Source organism: Oncorhynchus gorbuscha, linkage group LG26 (genome assembly GCF_021184085.1).
Source record: "Oncorhynchus gorbuscha isolate QuinsamMale2020 ecotype Even-year linkage group LG26, OgorEven_v1.0, whole genome shotgun sequence".
NCBI classification, from domain to species: domain Eukaryota; kingdom Metazoa; phylum Chordata; class Actinopteri; order Salmoniformes; family Salmonidae; genus Oncorhynchus; species Oncorhynchus gorbuscha.
This window is the reverse complement of record NC_060198.1, coordinates 4873421-4894296: the sequence shown is the minus strand read 5'-3', so window position 1 is coordinate 4894296 and position 20876 is coordinate 4873421. Positions and strand designations below refer to the sequence as shown.

The following is a 20876-nucleotide window of genomic DNA, read 5'->3' as shown; positions in this document are numbered from 1 at the left end:
TCTCAACAGGCAGAGATGAATCCAGAAGGTGATTATGGGTAAACACACCTGACAACAGCCAGGTATAACATGAGATGATGATGATGATGGGTAAACACACCTGACAACAGCCAGGTATAACATGAGATGATGATGATGGGTAAACACACCTGACAACAGCCAGGTATAACATGAGAGGATGATGATGGGTAAACACACCTGACAACAGCCAGGTATAACATGAGAGGATGATGATGGGTAAACACACCTGACAACAGCCAGGTATAACATGAGATGATGGTGATGGGTAAACACACCTGACAACAGCCAGGTATAACATGAGAGGATGATGATGGGTAAACACACCTGACAACAGCCAGGTATAACATGAGAGGATGATGATGGGTAAACACACCTGACAACAGCCAGGTATAACATGAGATGATGATGATGGGTAAACACACCTGACAACAGCCAGGTATAACATGAGAGGATGATGATGGGTAAACACACCTGACAACAGCCAGGTATAACATGAGAGGATGATGATGGGTAAACACACCTGACAACAGCCAGGTATAACATGAGATTATGATGATGGGTAAACACACCTGACAACAGCCAGGTATAACATGAGAGGATGATGATGGGTAAACACACCTGACAACAGCCATGTATAACATGAGAGGATGATGATGGCACATCCGCGTATTTATATTTTTTAAGCTCTCTACTTGTCAGTTCCAAACAGGACATTATTTGTATTGTTACCTTAACATGGAAGATAGAATTCAAAGCAAGCAGTGCATTGGAATGACATTCAGATGAACTGGAATGGCATTCACACTCATGGGATGGGTGGCCAAAAATAACTAACTTAAAGCCACACCCCCAATAAGCCACGAATATGACCGCATTGAGGCATATATCACTGTGCTTCTATGGCAGTAAGCACCATGCCACTACAAACAAGACAGTTCATAATCCAGTGCCTTTATCACAGTCGACACACCTATACTTTAGCTTTCATTTACTTTAAGAATGCAACATTTTCATGTGTAGAATCATTTATTAGCCCTATGTGTGAAGTACAAGCAGCATAATACCATGCGTCCCACTGCTGGCTTGCCTCTGAAGCTCAGCATTGGAACTTAGGCTTACCTACCTCTTTCCTGCAATGGCCGAAGATGTAACATACGTTTCCCAAAACACCACATAGAGAGAGCGTTCATAATACCTTTTAATCAATACGAATACTTGAACAAAAAAACCAACAAAACGACAAACGAACAGTTCTGCAAGGTGCAATACACAAAACAGAAAACAACTACCTACAACCCATAGTGGGAAAATAGGCTGCCTAAGTATGATTCTCAATCAGACACAACGATTGACAGCTGCCACTGATTGGGAACCATACCAGGCCAAACACCTAGAAATATAACACACAGAACAAAACATAGAATGTCCACCACAACTCACGCCCTGACAAAACTAAAATAGAGCCATAAAAAATAAACTAAGGTCAGGACGTGACAGTCAGTCCCTAGATGGGAGAACAGATGCCGATGGAAGTGGTGTTGGAGGGCCAGTAGGGGACCTCTTCCCTCTGGTCTTAGGAGATTCCAATGCCCCAGAGCTGTGAAGGGGACATTGTCCTGAGTAGGGTGCAGTCTTTCGGATGGGACATTAAATGGGTGTCCTGACTGTCTGTTGTCATTAAAAAATACCATGGCACTTATCGTAAGAGTAGGGGTGTTAACCCTGGTGCGGTACCCTGGCCAAATTCCCAACCTGGCACCTTTCAATCATGACCACCTAATCATCCCCCTTATTCCCAATTGGCATATATCACTCCTCACCTCTCCACCATGATAGGTGATGTGTGTTGAGCGTTCTGGCACAAAATAGTTGCCGTACATCACCCAAGTGGTACACATTGGTGGTGGAAGAGGTGAGTTTCCCCCCTTGCTATGTACAGCGCTTTGAGGAGTGAGCATCTACTGTCGGTGGATCCAAGGCGCTATATAAACGCAATCAATCATTATTATTATTACTGTTATTATTATTATTATAAGTTACAATGAGTGTACAATACAACAACCACAACGTTCCTTGGATCTTATCCATTGATGATGTAAATTCAATCGTGACGAAGGTTAATTTTACACTCAGTAACTTGTATAAATAGCTTTTTAAACTCAACTTACTGTCATTACTGCGGTTCCCTGGTGTTGTCTCTGAAGTCATCACAGTTTGTTTGAGGTAAAAGCTGATCTGTAGATTACAAAGCCTCACTGTCTTCTGAGTTATTAACAGGCGAAGACAAATGTACATCCCAAATGCTACCCTATTCCCTACATAGTACATTACTTACTTTCAGACCACAGGGTTCTATTCAAAAGGAAGGCACTACGTAGGGAATAGGGTGCCGTTTGGGACTCAAGCAGAGCCTACCAGAAGAAAGACAAGGGAAAGGAGGATATCAAATGGAGGCAGCCAATCTTGGCTCAGGATTACTGGTCACGATGGCAACACCCATCCGTAGCACACGCTCCAGCAGGTGTATCTCACTGATCATCCCTACAGCCAACACCTCATTTGGCCGTCTTTCTTTCCAGTACTCTGCTGCCTGTGACTGGAACGAATTGCAAAAATCGCTGAAGTTGGAGACTTTTATCTCCCTCACCAACTTCAAACATCTGCTATCTGAGCAGCTAACCGATCGCTGCAGCTGTACATAGTCTACTGGTAAATAGCCCACCCATTTTCACCTACCTCATCCCCATACTGTTTTTATTTATTTACTTTTCTGCTCTTTTGCACACCAATATCTCTACCTGTACATGACCATCTGATCATTTATCACTCCAGTGTTAATCTGCAAAATAGTAATTATTCGCCTACCTCCTCATGCCTTTTGCACACAATGTATATAGACTCCCCCTTTTTTTCTACTGTGTTATTGACTTGTTAATTGTTTACTCCATGTGTAACTCTGTGTTGTCTGTTCACACTGCTATGCTTTATCTTGGCCAGGTCGCAGTTGCAAATGAGAACTTGTTCTCAACTAGCCTACCTGGTTAAATAAAGGTGAAATAAAAAATAAATAAATTACGAAGGAGGGAGGAGCAGGGAATAAAGCCACGTTAGGGCAAGAGTTAAATCTGTCTAAATGTTCTCCCTCCCTTCTGTACTGGACACCATTGCTGTTGGCAGACTCACTCCACGCCCATGTGGTACAGATGTTTACCTTTACAGAGTTGACCTTGTATCTTTATTGACCTTTTATTTCAGTATTTGCACTGTCTCTATGCACACTCTCAGGGCCCTACACACTCGCACACACTGTCACTCCAACACACACACACACACACACACACACACACACACACACACACACACACACACACACACACACACACACACACACACACACACACACACACACACACACACACACACACACACACACACACACACACACACTCCATTATTTGCTCACTCACACATAATATGCACATACATTTATACTGACTCTACACACCCACTCACATACAAGCTGCTGCTACTCTGATGATCTCATATCCTGTTGCCTAGTCACCTTACCCATATACATATCTACCTCCATCACTCCAGTATCCCTGCATATGTAAATATGGTATTGGAATTGAGTTCTAAATATTTGCTGTATATACAGTACCAGTTAAAAGTTTGGACACACCTACTCATTCAAGGGTTTTTCTTTATTTGTACTATTTTCTACATTGTAGAATAATAGTGACGACATCAAAACTATGAAATAGCAAATATGGAATGATGTAGTAACAAAAAAAATGTTTAAAAAAAACCAAGTGTTATATATATTTTATATTTGAGTTTCTTCAAAGTAGCCACCCTTTGCCTTGATGGAAGCTTTGCACAATCTTGGCATTCTCTCAACTAGCTTCATGAGGTAGTCACATGGAATACATTTAAATTAACAGGTGTGCCTTGTTAAAAGTTCATATGTGGAATTTATTTCCTTCTTAATGCGTTTGAGCCAATCAGTTGTGTTGTGATAAGGTAGGGGTGGTATAGAGAAGATGGCCCTATTTGAAGTCCATATTATGAACTGCTCAAATAAGCGAAGAGAAAGACAATCCATTATTACTTTAAGATATGAAGGTCAGTCAATGTGGAACATTTCAAGAACTGAAAGTTTCTTCAAGTGCAGTCGCAAAAACAATCAAGAGCCATGATGAAACTGGCTCTCATGAGGACCGCCACAGGAAAGGAAGACCCAGAGTTACCTCTGCTGCAGAGAATAAGTTCATTAGATTTACCAGACTCAGAAATTGCAGCCCAAATAAATGCTTCACAGAGTTCAAGTAACAGACACATCTCAACATCAACTCTTCAGAGGAGACTGCGTGAATCAGGCCTTCATGGTCGAATTGCTGCAAAGAAACCACTACTAAAGGACACTAATAAGAAGAAGAGACTTGCTTGGGCCAAGAAACACAAGCAATGGACATTAGACCGGTGGAAATATGTCCTTTGGTCTGATGAGTCCAAATTTGTGATTTTTGGTTCCAACCGCTGCGTCTTTGTGAGACGCAGAGTAGGTGAACAGATTATCCCCGCATGTGTGGTTCCCACCATGAAGCATGGAGGAGGAGGAGGTGGGATGGTTTGGGGGGTGCTTCGCTGGTGACACTGTCTGTGATTTATTTAGATTTCAAGGCACACTTAACCAGCATGGCTACCACCGCATTCGGCAGCGATACGCCATCCCATCTGGTTTGGCTTAGTGGAACTATCATTTGTTGTTTCAACAGGACAATGGCCCAACACACCTCCAGGCTGTGTAAGGGCTATTTGACCAAGAAGAAGAGTGATGGAATGCTTACTTAGTGTTTTTCGTATTTCTTATTCTTATTACTATTATTTTTTTGTAATATATTGTTATTGATTATTGCATTGTTGGGCTTTGAGTTTGCAAGAAAGACATTTCAATGTACTTGTGCATGTAACATTAAAACTTGAAGTTGTAAAGTCTGCTTCCAACTCACACCCTCAAACACGTAGATCCCCTGAACACAGCTTACTTTCCAGACCACTTTCCGGCTCACACTCTCAAAGACGTAGATCCCCTGAACACAGCTTACTTTCCAGACCACTTTCCGGCACACACTCTCAAACACCTAGATCCCCTGAATGCAGCTCACTCTCTAGATCCCAATCACCTGAATTCTAATCACCTGTTCACACACCTGTGTGTCATTATCACACACTATGTAGTTCAGTTCTTTGCACCCCATCACTGTGAGGTATTGTTGGTTTTGTGACATGTCTTTTGGAGCGCTGTTTCCTGTGAGTTACTCCTCCAGTGTATGATAGCTTTTGCCTATTCCCTTCCTGATCTCCTGAACTACGTTACTTGCCTTTTCCCTGCCTGTACTGTTGCCCTTTTGGACCCCCTGTGTATGACCTTCTGCCTACCCCTGGACCCAGCTACCTGCCTCCTCCTGTGGTCCTTTGCAATAAACACCTGCTGCGCCCTGCGCTTGAAACCAGCTCTCTGTCTTCCCTCGTGTTCAGATGTAGGACCTTAATATGAGCCAGTTCGCTACAGCAGGAAAACAATCCTGCAGCTACAGTAAATGTGAATTATTATGTGGATTATAATTTATGGACATTTTTGTATGGGTTGATGGCATTTTCAAAAGGGGAAAAAGTCTGAAATGTCAGTGGATTTTTTGTATTTATTCCCTACATTGCAGGAAAGTTCTAATTACGATCCTTCATCTGTAAAACTAGTCCCGAGAACCAGGGAGTCATTGATTTCCACAACATAGGCACCAGTCTATATGGAGATTGTGCAGACAATATTATGTAAGACATTTGAAGACACCCTTCAATGAATAAATTCCATTGAGTTGCTATGGGCAGGTTGCTGAGAATGTATCTGTTTTGTTACATTGCATTACAACAACAACGGCAAGAACAAATAAAGACCATAAACAAACTGACCCAACACAAAGTTGGTTGTCTAACACATATACAGTGCATTCGGAAAGTATTCAGACCCCTGGACTTTTTCCATATTTTGTTACGTTACAGCCTTATTCTAAAATGGATTAAATCATTTTTTTCATCAATCTACACACAATACCCCACAATAACAAACAAAAACAGGTTTTTAGACATTTTTGCTAATTTATATGTATATTGTTTACTGAAATATCACATTTCATAAGTATTCAGACCCTTTACTCAGGACTTTGTTGAAGCACCTTCAGCAGCAATTACAGCCTCAAGTCTTCTTGGGTATGATGCTACAAGCTTGGCACATATGTAGGCTCTGTCAGGTTGGACGGGGAGTGTCGCTGCACAGCTATTTTCAGGTCTCTCCAGAGATGTTTCATCGGGTTCAAGTACAGGCTCTGGCTTGGCCACTCAAGGACATTCATAGACTTGTCCTGAAGCTACTCCTGTGTTGTCTTGGCTGTGTTCTTAGGGTCGTTGTCCTGTTGGAAGGTGAACCTTCGGCCCAGTCGGAGGTCCCGAGCGCTATGGATCAGGTTTTCATCAAGAATCTCTCTGTACTTTGCTCCATTCATCTTTCCCTTGATCCTGACTAGTCTCCCAGTCCCTGTTGCTGAAAAACATCCCCACAGCATGATGCTTCCACCACCATGCTTCATGGTAGGGATGGTGCCAGCCTTCCTCCAGGCGTGATGCTTGGCATTCAGTCTTGGTTTCATCAGACCAGAGAATCTTGTTTCTCATGGCCTGAGAGTCCTTCAGGGACCTTTTGGCAAAATCCAAGCGGACTGCCATGTGCATTTTACTGAGGAGTGGCTTCCATCTGGCCACTACCATAAAGGCCTGATTTGTGGAGTACTGCAGAGATGCTTGACCTTCTGGAAGGTTCTTCCATCTCCACAGAGAAACTCTGGAGCTTTGTCAGAGTGACCATCGGGTTCTTGGTCACCTCCCTGACCAAGGCCTTTCTCCCCCGATTTCTCAGTTTGGCCGGGTGGCCAGCGCTAGAAAGAGTCTTGGTGGTTCCAAACTTCTTCCATTTAAGAATGATGGAAGCCACTTTGTTCTTGGGGACCTTCAATGTGGCAGACATGTTTTGGTACCCTTCCCCAGATCAATCCTGCCTCGGAGCTCAACAGATAATTCCTTCGACCTAATGGCTTGGTTTTTACTCTGACATGCATGTCAACTGTGGGACCTTATATAGACAGGTGTGTGCCTTTCCAAATCATGTCCAATCAATTGAATTTATCACAGGTTGACTCCAATCAAGTTGTATAAACATCTCAAGGATGATCAATGGAAACAGGATGCACCTGAGCTCAATTTCTAGTCTCATAGCAAAGGGTCTGAATACTTATGTAAATAAGGTAAAAACCTATTTTTGTCATTATGGGGTACTGTGTGTAGATTGATGAGGAAAAATAATTTAATCAATTTTAGAATAAGGCTGTAAAGTAACAAAATGTGGAAAAAGTGAAGGGGTCTGAATACTTTCTGAATGCACTGTGTTAAGAGAGAGAATGGAATAAATAACATTGGATGATTTCTTTGTTTAACTTCAGAAGACACCCTCTGAAACCATTAGTTCAGCTGAAGATGGTGGGAACATTGAACAAAAATATCTGAATTTCAACTTAGGTTTCCCATGAAAAATGATTTGAATTTGAAAACGAATCACCAAAAAGCGGAGAGTTGTATAAGCTTGATGAAATGTCCCACACAAACATTCTCCTCCCAGTCCTGGCCTACGTTTGTCTTTTGCTAATGAAGGACACTATGGGGAGGGGCTCAGCATAAGTGGAATAGCTCTCTAATTGTTCCTAATGGGTTCTTAGAAGTTTATTACAAGTATGGCAGAAGTAGAATGACACTCCTAAACTCCATCCAAAACACGTAATACAACAAGGACTATGTTCACTGGACAGCTGGGTTAGGTTCAATTCATGGGTCAATTCATAGTAAAGCTCACGCAAACCCAGATCCTTAGTATGATTTGCCCATCATTTTAAACATTTACACTCAGATTTCCTTAGCGTTTGGAATTCAACATTGAGGGATAAACAAAAAGGTCAAATTAAGTTGGAATAAATGATAAAACACGAATGGCTCTATTCAATCCGTATCATGGCAGTGCAGCATTACAGCGTGAATGAACTTAGCGGGGACTGCATTCACAGTAAAAGCTGAATATGTCAGCTCAATCGGAAATGACTTTTACATTTCTATCACACAGTCTGTAACACTTCAGTGAGACAGATTGAATAGAACCCAAGTGTAAATCCTACATAAAGTTTATTTTAGCTTTGTTTTTTGGTTGCAAACACTTAGTTAAACTGGGCCTTAATAAGACTACAAAAGCTCTTCTCTTAGTATCTCTGCAGTTAACACAATTAGCCCTTGCAACAACTACAGACCACTGATACACTACCCTCTCACCCCTACTAAAACAGTCCCTCTCTCCCTATAAATACCAACCTGAAGCTTACTTTACATCAGGGTTACCAATGTGTGTTCATCCATTCAATTACACAACAGCCTACACTTGCCAATACATTATACACTGCTGTACATACTCAAAGTGGCCGGTGCCATGTGTAAGCCTATTACAGGGCCTTAACTCTGCAGGCACGTAGCCCACAGTGGAGGTATTTATATATATATATATACACTGCATCCAAAATGGCACCCTTTTTATTACCCATAAGGATCTGGTCAAAAGTAGTGCACAATGTAGGGAATAGGGTGCCATTTGGGACTTGCTATATGCTCTGGATGTTATGTCAGGCCAGCTAGTAGCATGGGACGGGCTGGTGGCCAGTAAACACCCAGTAGGATACCACAGTACACACGGTCACACGGCGAGTGACAGCGCAAAGGTCAGAGGGGATTAGGTCAGAGGTGTATAAAAGGGGAGGACAGTCGGAGAGGAGGAAGAGAGATACAGCAGGATCTCAGTAGGATCAACCCAACTCCGGAGAACTGTTCACTACAGACTGCAAAGACAGGTAGGATGAAACTGCAGCGTCCTGTTATGCTCAGCTCTGAGCATTAGTTACCTTTATTGCATGCCCTGTAAGGGTCATTTGGCATCAATGCCTTAGACATTTGCAGAAAACATTTTAAAGTGCAGAGAATTCGCTGGAAATATTGTACTGTTTCCATGGAGTTGTCTTGTTGAGATTGTGCTCTATTGCTGATGGTCATTGACTGGTTAGTGTTCAATGCACTTGCTTTAGTGCTGGCTTTGGAGAAGGACTTTTGTAGACTTCACAGGAGGTTGGTGTCACCTTAATTGGGGAGGACGGGCTCATAGTTGGAATGGAATAAATGGAATATCAAACACATGGTTCTCATTCCCGTCACTCCATTCCAGCCATTATTATGAGCCGTCCTCCCCTCAGCAGCCTCCTGTGGTAGACTTGTGTGCTGTAGACTTGAGACAGCTCGCACAACTGACTCTTGAGGATGAGAGCAGAGCAGGATAACAGACAATGGACTTGTTGAGTGGTTGTAGTATAATAGAGAGGCTGGAGCTTTTCATTCAACACTAGGAGGAGACCAGTGGACATATAGGCAATACCAGGACACTAGGAGGTCAGCAGACAAATAGGCAATACCAGTACACTAGGAGGAGACCAGCAGACAAATAGGCAATACCAGTACACTAGGAGGAGACCAGCAGACAAATTGGCAATACCAGGATACTAGGAGGAGACCAGCAGACAAATTGGCAATACCAGGACACTACAGAATGAACACATGCAGATCAGTAGAGCAGCTGTGGAATGTGATGTAGGAGAGATGTTGATTGGCTGTTGACTTGACAACAGAATGTCATTCACCTGTACAGGATGCATGTCTAGAGTGGTGGAATAAAACGTGTTTGGATGCAGAGTATTGCTTGCATGGACAACGAACTCTCAAAAGCATCTGTGTGCAATGTATTCTACTGTAGAAATATACATTGTGTAGAGTGCAGTTGAAATGGAAGACTGGGATAGGCTACTACTGGTTTCAAAGGTCTCAAAGAACCTTCTAGTTACACAATGTTCTGGTTGTAGTGACCTCATCTGAACTACAGATTGTAACGCTAACGAGTAGCTTTGGTACTATTTTCGCCTTGGTTAGTACAGTATAGGTTGGTGCCAAATCTAATCTGGTATTATTGGATCAACATAGACCGCTCAGGTGTATTTTAGAGGGATTATCACTCTTGGGGTGCGACGGGATAGAGAGAGGGAGGGGTTGGTAATAATTAGGTATTAGGGAAAGGGGTTTGGATAAAGACAGATTGAGGATAAGACCGATGGAGTTAAAGAAACCGATAATCTACTCCTGATTGATATCTTGCTGGGATTTACTACTGTTATTCAGTTACGTATTTCCCAGCTACCTTATTGACCCTCTTTTCCTCTCTCTCGCTCTCGGTAACCAACAGAAATGGCAGACGTTGCAACTGCCGCTGAAAAGAAGGCCCCGCCTAAATTCAAGCAGAGGACTACCCGTACCTTCAAGAGCAAGGCCCCCAAGCCTGGCCAGAAGGGGTGAGTTGGAAACTCCCTTAGAACACACAAATATAACAACTACTACAACAATGAAAACTAATTGTGCATACGCCTTCTAACATAACAAGCATCCATCCTTACATATAAAATGCAACTCCTTTTATACCGTACCAAAACACACTTCAATACATCTTTCTCTTGAACTCAACTTTACCACCACAACCCTAGTCTGCTGTGTCTCTATCCCTTTAGCTAATGGAACTTCTCCCTCTCTCCTCTCCCACCAGATTCGGTGACGACATCCCCGGCATGGAGGGTCTCGGCACAGACATCACAGTGGTCTGCCCATGGGAAGCTTTCGGTGACATGGAACTCAGTGACCTGGCGAAATATGGAATTGTTTAGACGCCCTACCCCTCCTTTCCGTCCCTCGACCACCCCCTTCACTTCTCTTTCCTTCACTCCCCCTCTCTGGACCCTGTTTTGTTATGCCATCTTGTACAAGGCGCTTCCACTTTGACATCAGCTCGGTGTTTAAGAGCCGGGCGTACTCGGGTGCACTACCGACCCTGAGAGCGGGGCGTACTCGGGTGCACTACCGACCCTGAGAGAAATGGTGAAGTCACACAAACACACAGTGATACTTGGGAAATATGCACACACCAGCTTTAAACTGAAGACAGATAATACCAAAGCTCATCCTGCCACTGTCCTCCTGTAGAAATCTCACGTAAACGACCAGCTAAGCAATGTCCTAACAACTGATGTCAAATGGCACTCAAGTTATATGAATAAGACATGTAATGTATAATAGTGATGTGCATTCGCTTTCTGCGGTCTGGTAGGTAAATAAATGGTCATGTCAGTGAGCTTACTTCGACACTACTACTACAGTTTCACTGGTGCACTTCCTGAGAGAGAGGCTGGACTAAATTTACAATGTTATTAGAGGGTTTGATTAAGCGTTGTTCACATCTCAACTATAGTTGGTCTCCTCACGCCTGACTTTTTTCTCAACCTGCACCCACTCTCATTGAAAGCACTTTTTATATACAGAAATATATATTTATGTACAAAATAAAATCAATCCATCTTTTTTTTTTACAGTGAATTTCAAATGTCTGTGTAATTTGACTGTTCATTTGAGAGCCGATCACTCTTGCAATGTGTCAATCACATATGAACCCTCTTGAATTATATGAAGAATAACCAATTGAAAAACAGCTACTTCTCCTGGTACTTTGGCAATACTTCATCAGAAGCAATCAATTAAAATGTACATTTATCTTGTTCTGAAAGAGCTGCAAAACCTGGACCCGTACAAATCAGCTGGGCTTGACAATCTGGACCCTCTATTTCTGAAACTATCCGCCGCCATTGTCGCAACCCCTATTACCAGCCTGTTCAACCTCTCTTTCATATCGTCTGAGATCCCCAAGGACTGGAATGCTGCCGCAGTCATCGCCCTCTTCAAAGGGGGAGACACCCTGGATCCAAAGTGTTATAGACCTATATCCATCCTGCCCTGCCTATCTAAGGTCTTCGAAAGCCAAGTCAACAAACAGGTCACTGACCATCTAGAATCCCACCGTACCTTCTCCGCTGTGCAATCTGGTTTCCGAGCCGGTCACAGGTGCACCTCAGCCACGCTCAAGGTACTAAACGATATCATAACCGCCATCGATAAAAGACAGTACTGTGCAGCCGTCTTCATCGACCTTGCCAAGGCTTTCGACTCGGTCAATCACCATATTCTTATCGGCAGACTCAGTAGCCTCGGTTTTTCGGATGACTGCCTTGCCTGGTTCACCAATTACTTTGCAGACAGAGTTCAGTGTGTCAAATCGGAGGGCATGCTGTCCGGTCCTCTGGAAGTCTCTATGGGGGTGCCACAGGGTTCAATCCTCGGGCCGACTCTTTTTTCTGTATATATCAATGATGTTGCTCTTGCTGCGGGCGATTCCCTGATCCACCTCTACGCAGACGACACCATTCTATATACTTCCGGCCCGTCCTTGGACACTGTGCTATCTAACCTCCAAACGAGCTTCAATGCCATACAACACTCCTTCCGTGGCCTCCAACTGCTCTTAAACGCTAGTAAAACCAAATGCATGCTTTTCAACCGTTCGCTGCCTGCACCTGACCAGCATCACCACCCTGGATGGTTCCAACCTTGAATATGTGGACAACTATAAGTACCTAGGTGTCTGGCTAGACTGTAAACTCTCCTTCCAGACTGATATCAAATATCTCCATCGAAAATCAAATCAAGAGTCGGCTTTCTATTCCGCAACAAAGCCTCCTTCACTCACGCCGCCAAACTTACCCTAGTAAAACTGACTATCCTACCGATCCTCGACTTCGGCGATGTCATCTACAAAATTGCTTCCAACACTCTACTCAGCAAACTGGATGCAGTTTATCACAGTGCCATCCGTTTTGTCACTAAAGCACCTTATACCACCCACCACTGCGACTGCTCACTGCTATGCTTTATCTGGGCCAGGTCGCAGTTGCAAATGAGAACTTGTTCTCAAGTAGCCTACCTGGTTAAATAAAGGTGAAATAAAAAAATAAAAAATCCTCAATAACACAAAATACAACCACCAACGACTCACAGACATTATTAAAACACAGGACAACATAAGAAATTGCTCTGTCCCCTCCTGTACTCCCTGTTCACTCATGACTGCATGGCCAGGCACAACTCCAACATCATCATTAAGTTTGCTGATGACACAACAGTGGTAGGCCTGATCACAGACAACGATGAGACAGCCTATAGGGAGGTCAGAAACCTGGCCGTGTGGTGCCAGGATAACAACCTCTCCCTCAACGTGATCAAGGCAAAGAAGATGATTTTGGACTACAGGAAAAGGAGTACCAGCATTCCCCAATTCTCATCGACGGGCCTGTAGTGGAATAGGTTGAGATCTTCAAGTTCCTTGGTGTCCACATCACCAACAAACTATCATGGTCCAAACACACCAAGACAGTCGTGAAGAGGGCACGACAAAGCCGACTCCCCCTCAGGAGACTGAAAGGCATGGGTCCTCAGATCCTCTAAAGGTTCTACAGCTGCAACGTCGACAGAATCCTGACTGGTTGCATCATTGCCTGGTATGGCAACTGCTCGGCCTCCGACCGCAAGGAACTAGAGGGTAGTGCGTACGGCCCAGTACATCACTGGGGCCAAGCTTCCTGCCATCCAAGACCTCTATACCAGGCGGTGTCAGAGGAAGGGCCAAAAAATTGTTAAGATTCCAGCCACCCTAGTCATAGACTGTTCTCTCTGCTACCGCACAGCAAGCGGTCCCAGAGCACCAAGTCTAGGTCCAAGATGCTTCGTAAGAGCTTCTACCTCCAAGCCATAAGACTCCTGAACAGCTAATCAAATGGCTACCCAGACTATTTGCATCCCCCCCCCTCTTTTACACTGCTGCTACTGTTTATTATCTATGCATAGTCACTTTAACTCCACCTACTACATGTATATATCACCTCAAATAACTGGTGCCCCCACACATTGACTCTGTACCCCTACCCCCTGTATATAGCCTGTTATTTTACTGCTTCTCTTGAATTTTTTGTTACTTTTATTTTTTACTGAACACTTATTGTTCTTAAAACTGCACTGTTGGTTAAGGGCTTGTAAGTATTTCACTGTAAGGTCTACTACACCTGTTGTATTCGGCGCATGTGACATAACATTTAATTTCATTTGAAATTGGACACCAAAATAACAACATGAAAGTCACAAACCACAACAAAATATTTTATATAAAATATTTTATATGGACATTCACTAACAAAATAGCATAATGGCAGCCAATGGATAAACATGACAGAGGGGAAGAGATTCAAAAAAGGACAGTCACTTCCATTTGAAACCTATAGAGAATAAGAACCACCTCACTGTATAATATAATACAAGGAGCCAAAAAACATGACAAGCAATGACCCTACTCCATGGCTCTGTTCCAATATCCACACAATTATACTACTTAGTATGAAGCACTGTATCAAGGTATGAATTCAAAGTAATATGCTGGTATGGAAATTAGAACTTTGCCATTGTGTTCTTGCCTCGTTGTGGTGGCCATTTTGTTTTGCCCATCACTGGGCCTGAGTCTTTGACAAACAGCACTGTGCTCTTCTTTGCTACACTAGCATACTAAGCATAAAAAAGGGCTAGCTGCCTAGCATTCTCAATGGGGTTTAGTGGTCAAAGATGTAAGTCGCTCTGGATAAGAGCGTCTGCTAAATGACTTAAATGTAAATGTAAATGACTACTGCAACCGAATGCTGTTGGAGTCTGTTCTCAAAAGACAGAGAAATCATGCAAAACATTTAGGTCAGGGGTCTCAAACTCTACTTCCTGGAGAACGACATCATGCTAGTTGCCCATGTTGATTGTTTCAATAGGTTGTCAATCATTTATCCACTTTGCTCTGCATTTCTCAATTTGGTAACCATAGAAATAGGGCATAAATAACCATCTTTGGCGGTGTCTTTTCAGTTATTCATATTTCAGTCCACTTTTGCAATACATGATAATAAAGTCAAATGACCAGAGAAGAGTTTGACCCCTGTTGATGTCTTAGATTAAGTTCACACTGAGAAGAGTGGTACACACAGCCAGAAAACCAAAGATAAAATGAAAAATAGAGCAAACATTTCAAAATAAACAATGACTGCAGCATTTTGAAATATTGTTTCATAGTAATTAGTTCATGCCCCACATAACATTTTCTTTGTAAAACTGCTTTGAAACATTTACCATTGTACAAACCAAACGATAACACTTACAACCTTTTGTATACGGTACTTGGATCATTCAAAGCCACATGCCCTTTAACCAAGACAGCACACGAGCGCTACGCTCTTCACATCCGTTTTAAACCTCAACCGACTCATTTCAGCACTGCAATGTTTGGAGTCTAGGTTACTTCACCAGGTCAGAAGAAGTGCTTGTCAGGCCACCACTCATTCCAGCGTATTCTTGTCTACTGTAAACTTTGGACTTGGAATAAATTGTGAGGCCCGAACATTTCAGCCTTCCCTATTTTTTGGGGAGGAAAAATACTCAATCCAATGCTTGCCAACCCCCCCATCACCCTATTTCAGTCTGGACCAAAAAGTCCTATTTCTTCCATTGAGAAAATGAGTTTGGTAGTTTAGTTTTACATGCTTTCCCATTTTGTTCGCACCATAGATATAGAACACTAGATAGGCTGATGTCATAGTGGCATACCTCTATGGTTCCCTCCCTCTTTGAACTACCAAAGAATCCATTCCCCTCTGCACTAGAAAACAACACAAGAGGGAAAAAAATATCAGATTTCAACTAATCTTGAAATGAAAATGTCACCATAGTTTAGGAGGAACAACAACATTTACCAATAGAAAAAAATATAACAAGAGCTAATGCAACAAATAAAAAGACCGCACTTATAATCATAACCACAAGAACGATAATATATTTATCATACACATGACTAAAAGTGTGCTTTTCTACAAATCTTTGGAACCAAAAAAAAAAGAGGCAAAAACAACCACATTTGGAAATAGAGTATAAGGATATAGAAATATGCACAATAGTATGGTATTTTGCATTAAATATGTTTCATATTGATGGTGTCCCTCTTACAACGCCTGTTGACAGAATCTCACTATCTATTACCAACGTAGCTATTCTCAGGAAGACTGTACTTGATGTTTGCCTGCTCTTCTAAAAGACAGAACAGGTTAGGGAAATCAATCATATAGCCAAATAATACATCCCTATCATACCTTTTCAAAGAAATATAACTGAAGAAGTTTATTCTAGGATACTAGGTTCTGGTTGTTTCAATGATATCAGTGATATATGTCTCAGCCTAACATTCACAATGCAATAAAAAGCCTGCCGGTACCTCGATAGCAGTGACGAAATATTATATAGTTCTGAGTGATGTGTATAGTGTGAAGTATTGTGAGAATATGATGTTGTGCACTGGAAGTTCAGTTTGGTATAATATTGTGTTATGTAGAGGGGACGTGTAGTGTTGCCCACTGTAGTGAATGACACAGATATTATCTACACTGTAGTCCTAGCCCCTGGACCTCGTTTCTAGGGAAGTGGAAAATGTGTGTAGAGGTGTGCTCAGAGAACCACTGAAACTAACAATATTAACGCATTAAAGACAACGCTATAAATCAGCAATAATAATAATAATAATTTTGTTAACTTTTTTTCTCTCTAACTAAATTTATTTGCATAATTGTAACAATTCAATTTTTAAAGGTTCCCCATTTTCACGGACTAAGAAAACTTTGAGGTAAGGAACAGCTATGATAATCCTTTTACTGCTCAGTTTGAAGTGAGTCATTTCTAATAGTGTTAAAAAAACATCAGTCCATCCTCTCTCTCTCTCTCTCTCTCTCTCTCTCTCTCTCTCTCTCTCTCTCTCTCTCTCTCTCTCTCTCTCTCTCTCTCTCTCTCTCTCTCTCTCTCTCTCTCTCTCTCTCTCTCTCTCTCTCTCTCTCTCTCTCTCTCTCTCTCTCTCTCTCTCTCTCTCTCTCTCTCTCTCTCTCTCTCTCTCTCTCTCTCTCTCTCTCTCTCTCTCTCTCTCTCTCTCTCTCTCTCTCTCTCTCTCTCTCTCTCTCTCTCTCTCTCTCTGCAATGATGTAATTTCCTCTCTCATACTCCTTCACCCCACAAGAGGAAACATGGGAGTCACATCCTCCATTTTGTTTGCAAATTGTCTTTCTGTTCCAAAATGCTTTTGGTGCTCGGTTGCTGTGGTTTCTCGCTCATTCAGGCTCCACAGACCTGCAGACACTGGCAGTCACAGTTCTGTCTTCCATAACTAGGCTCCGCCTCCATTCTTGATGTATGAGTTGTGTATAGTACATGCCACATTACACCTTGGCTGTTATACGTGTGATAGGGGGTTTGTCTCAGTGTTCAGTTAACGGTCCAGACACCAGTTACATGATAAGCTCTGGAGGTACGCTAGCTGGGGGCGACCATTCTGTGTCTTGTGCTGCTGAGAGTGTCGAGAGGGAGAAACAGGGGGACTATAATACAGCCGTGCAATGGAAACAAGCGGCCATTTGTTTCAAATACACGTTTTTTTTTTCAATTTTCTTTTCTTTGTCAAGGCTTTCTACCAGTCTTTAAAACGGCATTCCTATTTTTGTTTGAAGCGAAAAAAAGGAGATTTTGAAATATAAATGTTTCCATGGTAGGCTACAAACTTGCGTCAACGTGTTGCAATCACCATCCTGGACAGCAGAGGGAGCTCTTTTATAGATTGTTCAAAACAGGATGAGAGAGCTCCTGGGAAATTAGTAGGGCGCAAATCTACTGTAGCCTCCCCTGTACAGTGTGGCCTGGTAGAGACAGAGGAGAGGAGGTAAGATGGCAGTTAGTGGGTTAGTGAATGGCTAGAGCTTTACCATAGAAGTAGAATTACTAGAATGGACAATATAATTCTATGCACTTTTCTTTGTTGTGGATAGTAACGTAAATAGACAGGCGTTCTTACCATAGCTCCTACACCGTAGGCTGCAGCTGTGGCAGGGTTTAGTGCAGCGTGGTAAGGGTCTGTCGTGTACACCCGTCCGTAGCTGGACACCAGAGATTAGTACATTACAAACCTACCGCTGTGCAACCAAACATGTTCCAGAATAGAAAGTGAAGTAGGCCCACTGCTTTTAATTTGAATGTTGATATATAATATATGTTACCTATATATAGTCATAGTACGGTGTGCTACTACTGCTTTATTTTGTGTAATATCTTGTGTCTATCACTCACCCATCACTGTAGGCAGCTGCTGCGGCAGCCGCTGCTCCTGCAGGACCAGCTACCGCAGTCGGCTGAGCGTAGCGATACGCAGCATAGCCACCCTATAGGAGGAAGGGACAGACAGACAGCGAGAACGCGGTTGTTAGTCAATTGTTATCAACTCCCTCACACAATACCCCAGGAATGAATGAGAGTGAAGCTATGTTCCTTTATAACAGCAGAAAAAAGGAGCGAGACTAACAAGCAGCAACAACAGGTCACCTGGTGCAACATGGCATTCAGAGAATGTAGCAGAGGCCTTTCCCCCACGTTGGTCTCCCTCCATGACCAACAAAAAAAATAACACTAGGGCCTCGGTTTGTGGCAATGATATAGGCCCTGCATCAAGTGTGCCACAGCTTTTCTACATTCAATTCATCTGATAATTGAGGTCTTGTTGGAGGTGGGGGGAGAGACAAAGAGAGGAGAAAGTGTGCATAACCTCAGGTGTGAAATCTCCTCCTTCCCATCAAAAACACAGCGTTAAAGAAAGGGGGGGTGAATAAACAGGTGATCAGGATCATTATTCCTTTAATAGGGAAAAACGAATGATGGACACACAGAAGACGGCCAGCCAATACAATTAAGGGGGAGGGGACACTCGCATGGTCACAACCAACCACTGACGCCGGACAGCATGCACCCCAAACTCAAAACAGAGGAGACTGTCTTCCTTGGCAACACAACACTGCATTCTAACCTACAGATCAGTTCAGGACCAAGTCCCTGTATTCAGTAACACACACATCTGCTGGGGCGGGGGGGGGGGGGAGGATACAGGGAGAGGAGAAGAGGAGAATGGGGAAGAGGAGGGGAAAGGGGTATAAGTGTGTCTGCATGCCAACATTGATTCAGTTAGCATGCCACAGGTGGAACAGATATAGGGAGATACCAGGAAGGGGTCAGAACGACTCATTAAGATGAAGATCCATGTCCCTGAGAGTCTGTGGACCTGTGTTGATCCTCTGATCCTGGAGATCCTGTCTTTAAGCTACTCAGCCTCAACTTTCAGAAACCATGTCAGCCATTACTGGCAATGTGTACCTCTCATTTTGGCTATTCTTCATATCTAAGGGTGGCAGTTATAAAGACTGCATAAGAATCATGGCAAAATCCTAGTTTGTTTTCATCTGTGTATATGAATTATTGTACTATTTTTATTTAATTTTTTAAACTGAACAAAACTTTAAAATGTCCATCATGTTATGTCTAATTCCTTTAGAAGGTAATATTGTCATTCGTGTTATAACGATTCCCTTTCTCCCCCGTTCTGCAACTCCACCCATGTCAGAATCCAGTGAGTTAGTAATAGAAATAGAAATAAAAGAGGCATTTCAATCTGGGATGGTCAATAAAACACCAGTAGCAGTCAGTCAGTCAGTGGAACGCATAGTAATAGGATGGATGCACACTGGCTGATCACACAGTGACGTGATGATGGGACCCTACCTGGGGCAATCTGCCACTAATGTCCTGAAACACTATTCTACAGAGAGAACAGAGAACAGCTATGGTCAACCTGGTACCACACACACACACACACAATCACAGTCCACACGCAGGCAAACGATGCATAGAGCAGTCTATTCATGAATGTATAGAACTATGAGGACGTGTAGTATAGATCCTGGAAGATTGGACATTGCACATGGCATGCACCGCTTCATATAGCAATATGATTCATCAAGAACAAAGTGTGTGTAACAGCCATTATTGATCTGCCCAATTAAAATAATTAAATTAATAAAACGATTTTAAAAAAAATGTGTGTTAAGGGGGCCTCCCGGGTGGCACAGTGGTCTAGCTGTGCCACCAGAGACTCTGGGTTCCCGCCCAGGCTCTGTCGCAGCCGGCCGCGACCGGGAGGTCCGTGGGGCGACGCACAATTGGCCTAGCGTCGCCCGGGTTAGGGAGGGTTTGGTCGGTAGGGATATCCTTGTCTCATCGCGCACTAGCGACTCCTGTGGCGGACCGGGCTCAATGTGCGCTAACCAGGTCGCCAGGTGCACAGTCTTTCCTCCGACACATTGGTGGGGTTGGCTTCCGGGCTCAATGCAGGCTAACCAGGTCGCCAGGTGCACTGTGTTTCCTCCAACACATTGGTGGGGTTGGCTTCCGGGCTCAATGCAGGCTAACCAGGTCGCCAGGTGCACTGTGTTTCCTCCAACACATTGGTGGGGTTGGCTTCCGGGCTCAATGCAGGCTAACCAGGTCGCCAGGTGCACTGTGTTTCCTCCAACACATTGGTGGGGTTGGCTTCCAGGCTCAATGCACGCTAACCAGGTCGCCAGGTGCACTGTGTTTCCTCCAACACATTGGTGGGGTTGGCTTCCGGGCTCAATGCAGGCTAACCAGGTCGCCAGGTGCACTGTGTTTCCTCCAACACATTGGTGGGGTTGGCTTCTGGGTTGAATGCACGCTAACCAGGTCGCCAGGTGCACAGTGTTGTGTTGTGTTGTGTTTCGGAGGACGCGTGGCTTTCGACCTTCGTCTCTCCCGAGCCCGTACGGCAGTTGTAGCGA

At 43.3% G+C, this 20876-nt stretch overlaps 2 protein-coding genes across 12 annotated transcripts in view; one reads left to right on the top strand and one right to left on the bottom strand.

The window, feature by feature from the left end:
* Positions 1-8922: 8922 nt before the first annotated feature.
* Positions 8923-11622, top strand: LOC124016394 (retinal cone rhodopsin-sensitive cGMP 3',5'-cyclic phosphodiesterase subunit gamma-like). The gene is made up of 3 exons (XM_046331954.1): positions 8923-9017; positions 10451-10556; positions 10805-11622. The coding sequence occupies exons 2-3, from the start codon at positions 10453-10455 to the stop codon at positions 10920-10922; spliced, it is 222 nt and encodes a 73-aa protein (XP_046187910.1). The 5' UTR covers positions 8923-9017; positions 10451-10452; the 3' UTR covers positions 10923-11622.
* A 5458-nt stretch (positions 11623-17080) lies between these two features.
* Positions 17081-20876, bottom strand: part of LOC124015562 (RNA binding protein fox-1 homolog 2-like) — a 37013-nt gene continuing 33217 nt past the window's right edge. For 8 of the 11 annotated variants that reach the window (XR_006835185.1, XM_046330862.1, XM_046330866.1 and 5 more), the window contains 3 exons: positions 18325-18416; positions 18053-18134; positions 17081-17897 (listed from right to left, as the gene is read on the bottom strand). Coding sequence is in view for 9 of the 11 variants with exons in the window: in XM_046330862.1 (XP_046186818.1) it covers positions 17853-17897; positions 18053-18134; positions 18325-18416 (219 nt within the window). In the remaining 2 variants the exon portion in view is untranslated. The other 3 variants (XM_046330864.1, XR_006835184.1, XM_046330867.1) reach the window with 3 other exon arrangements.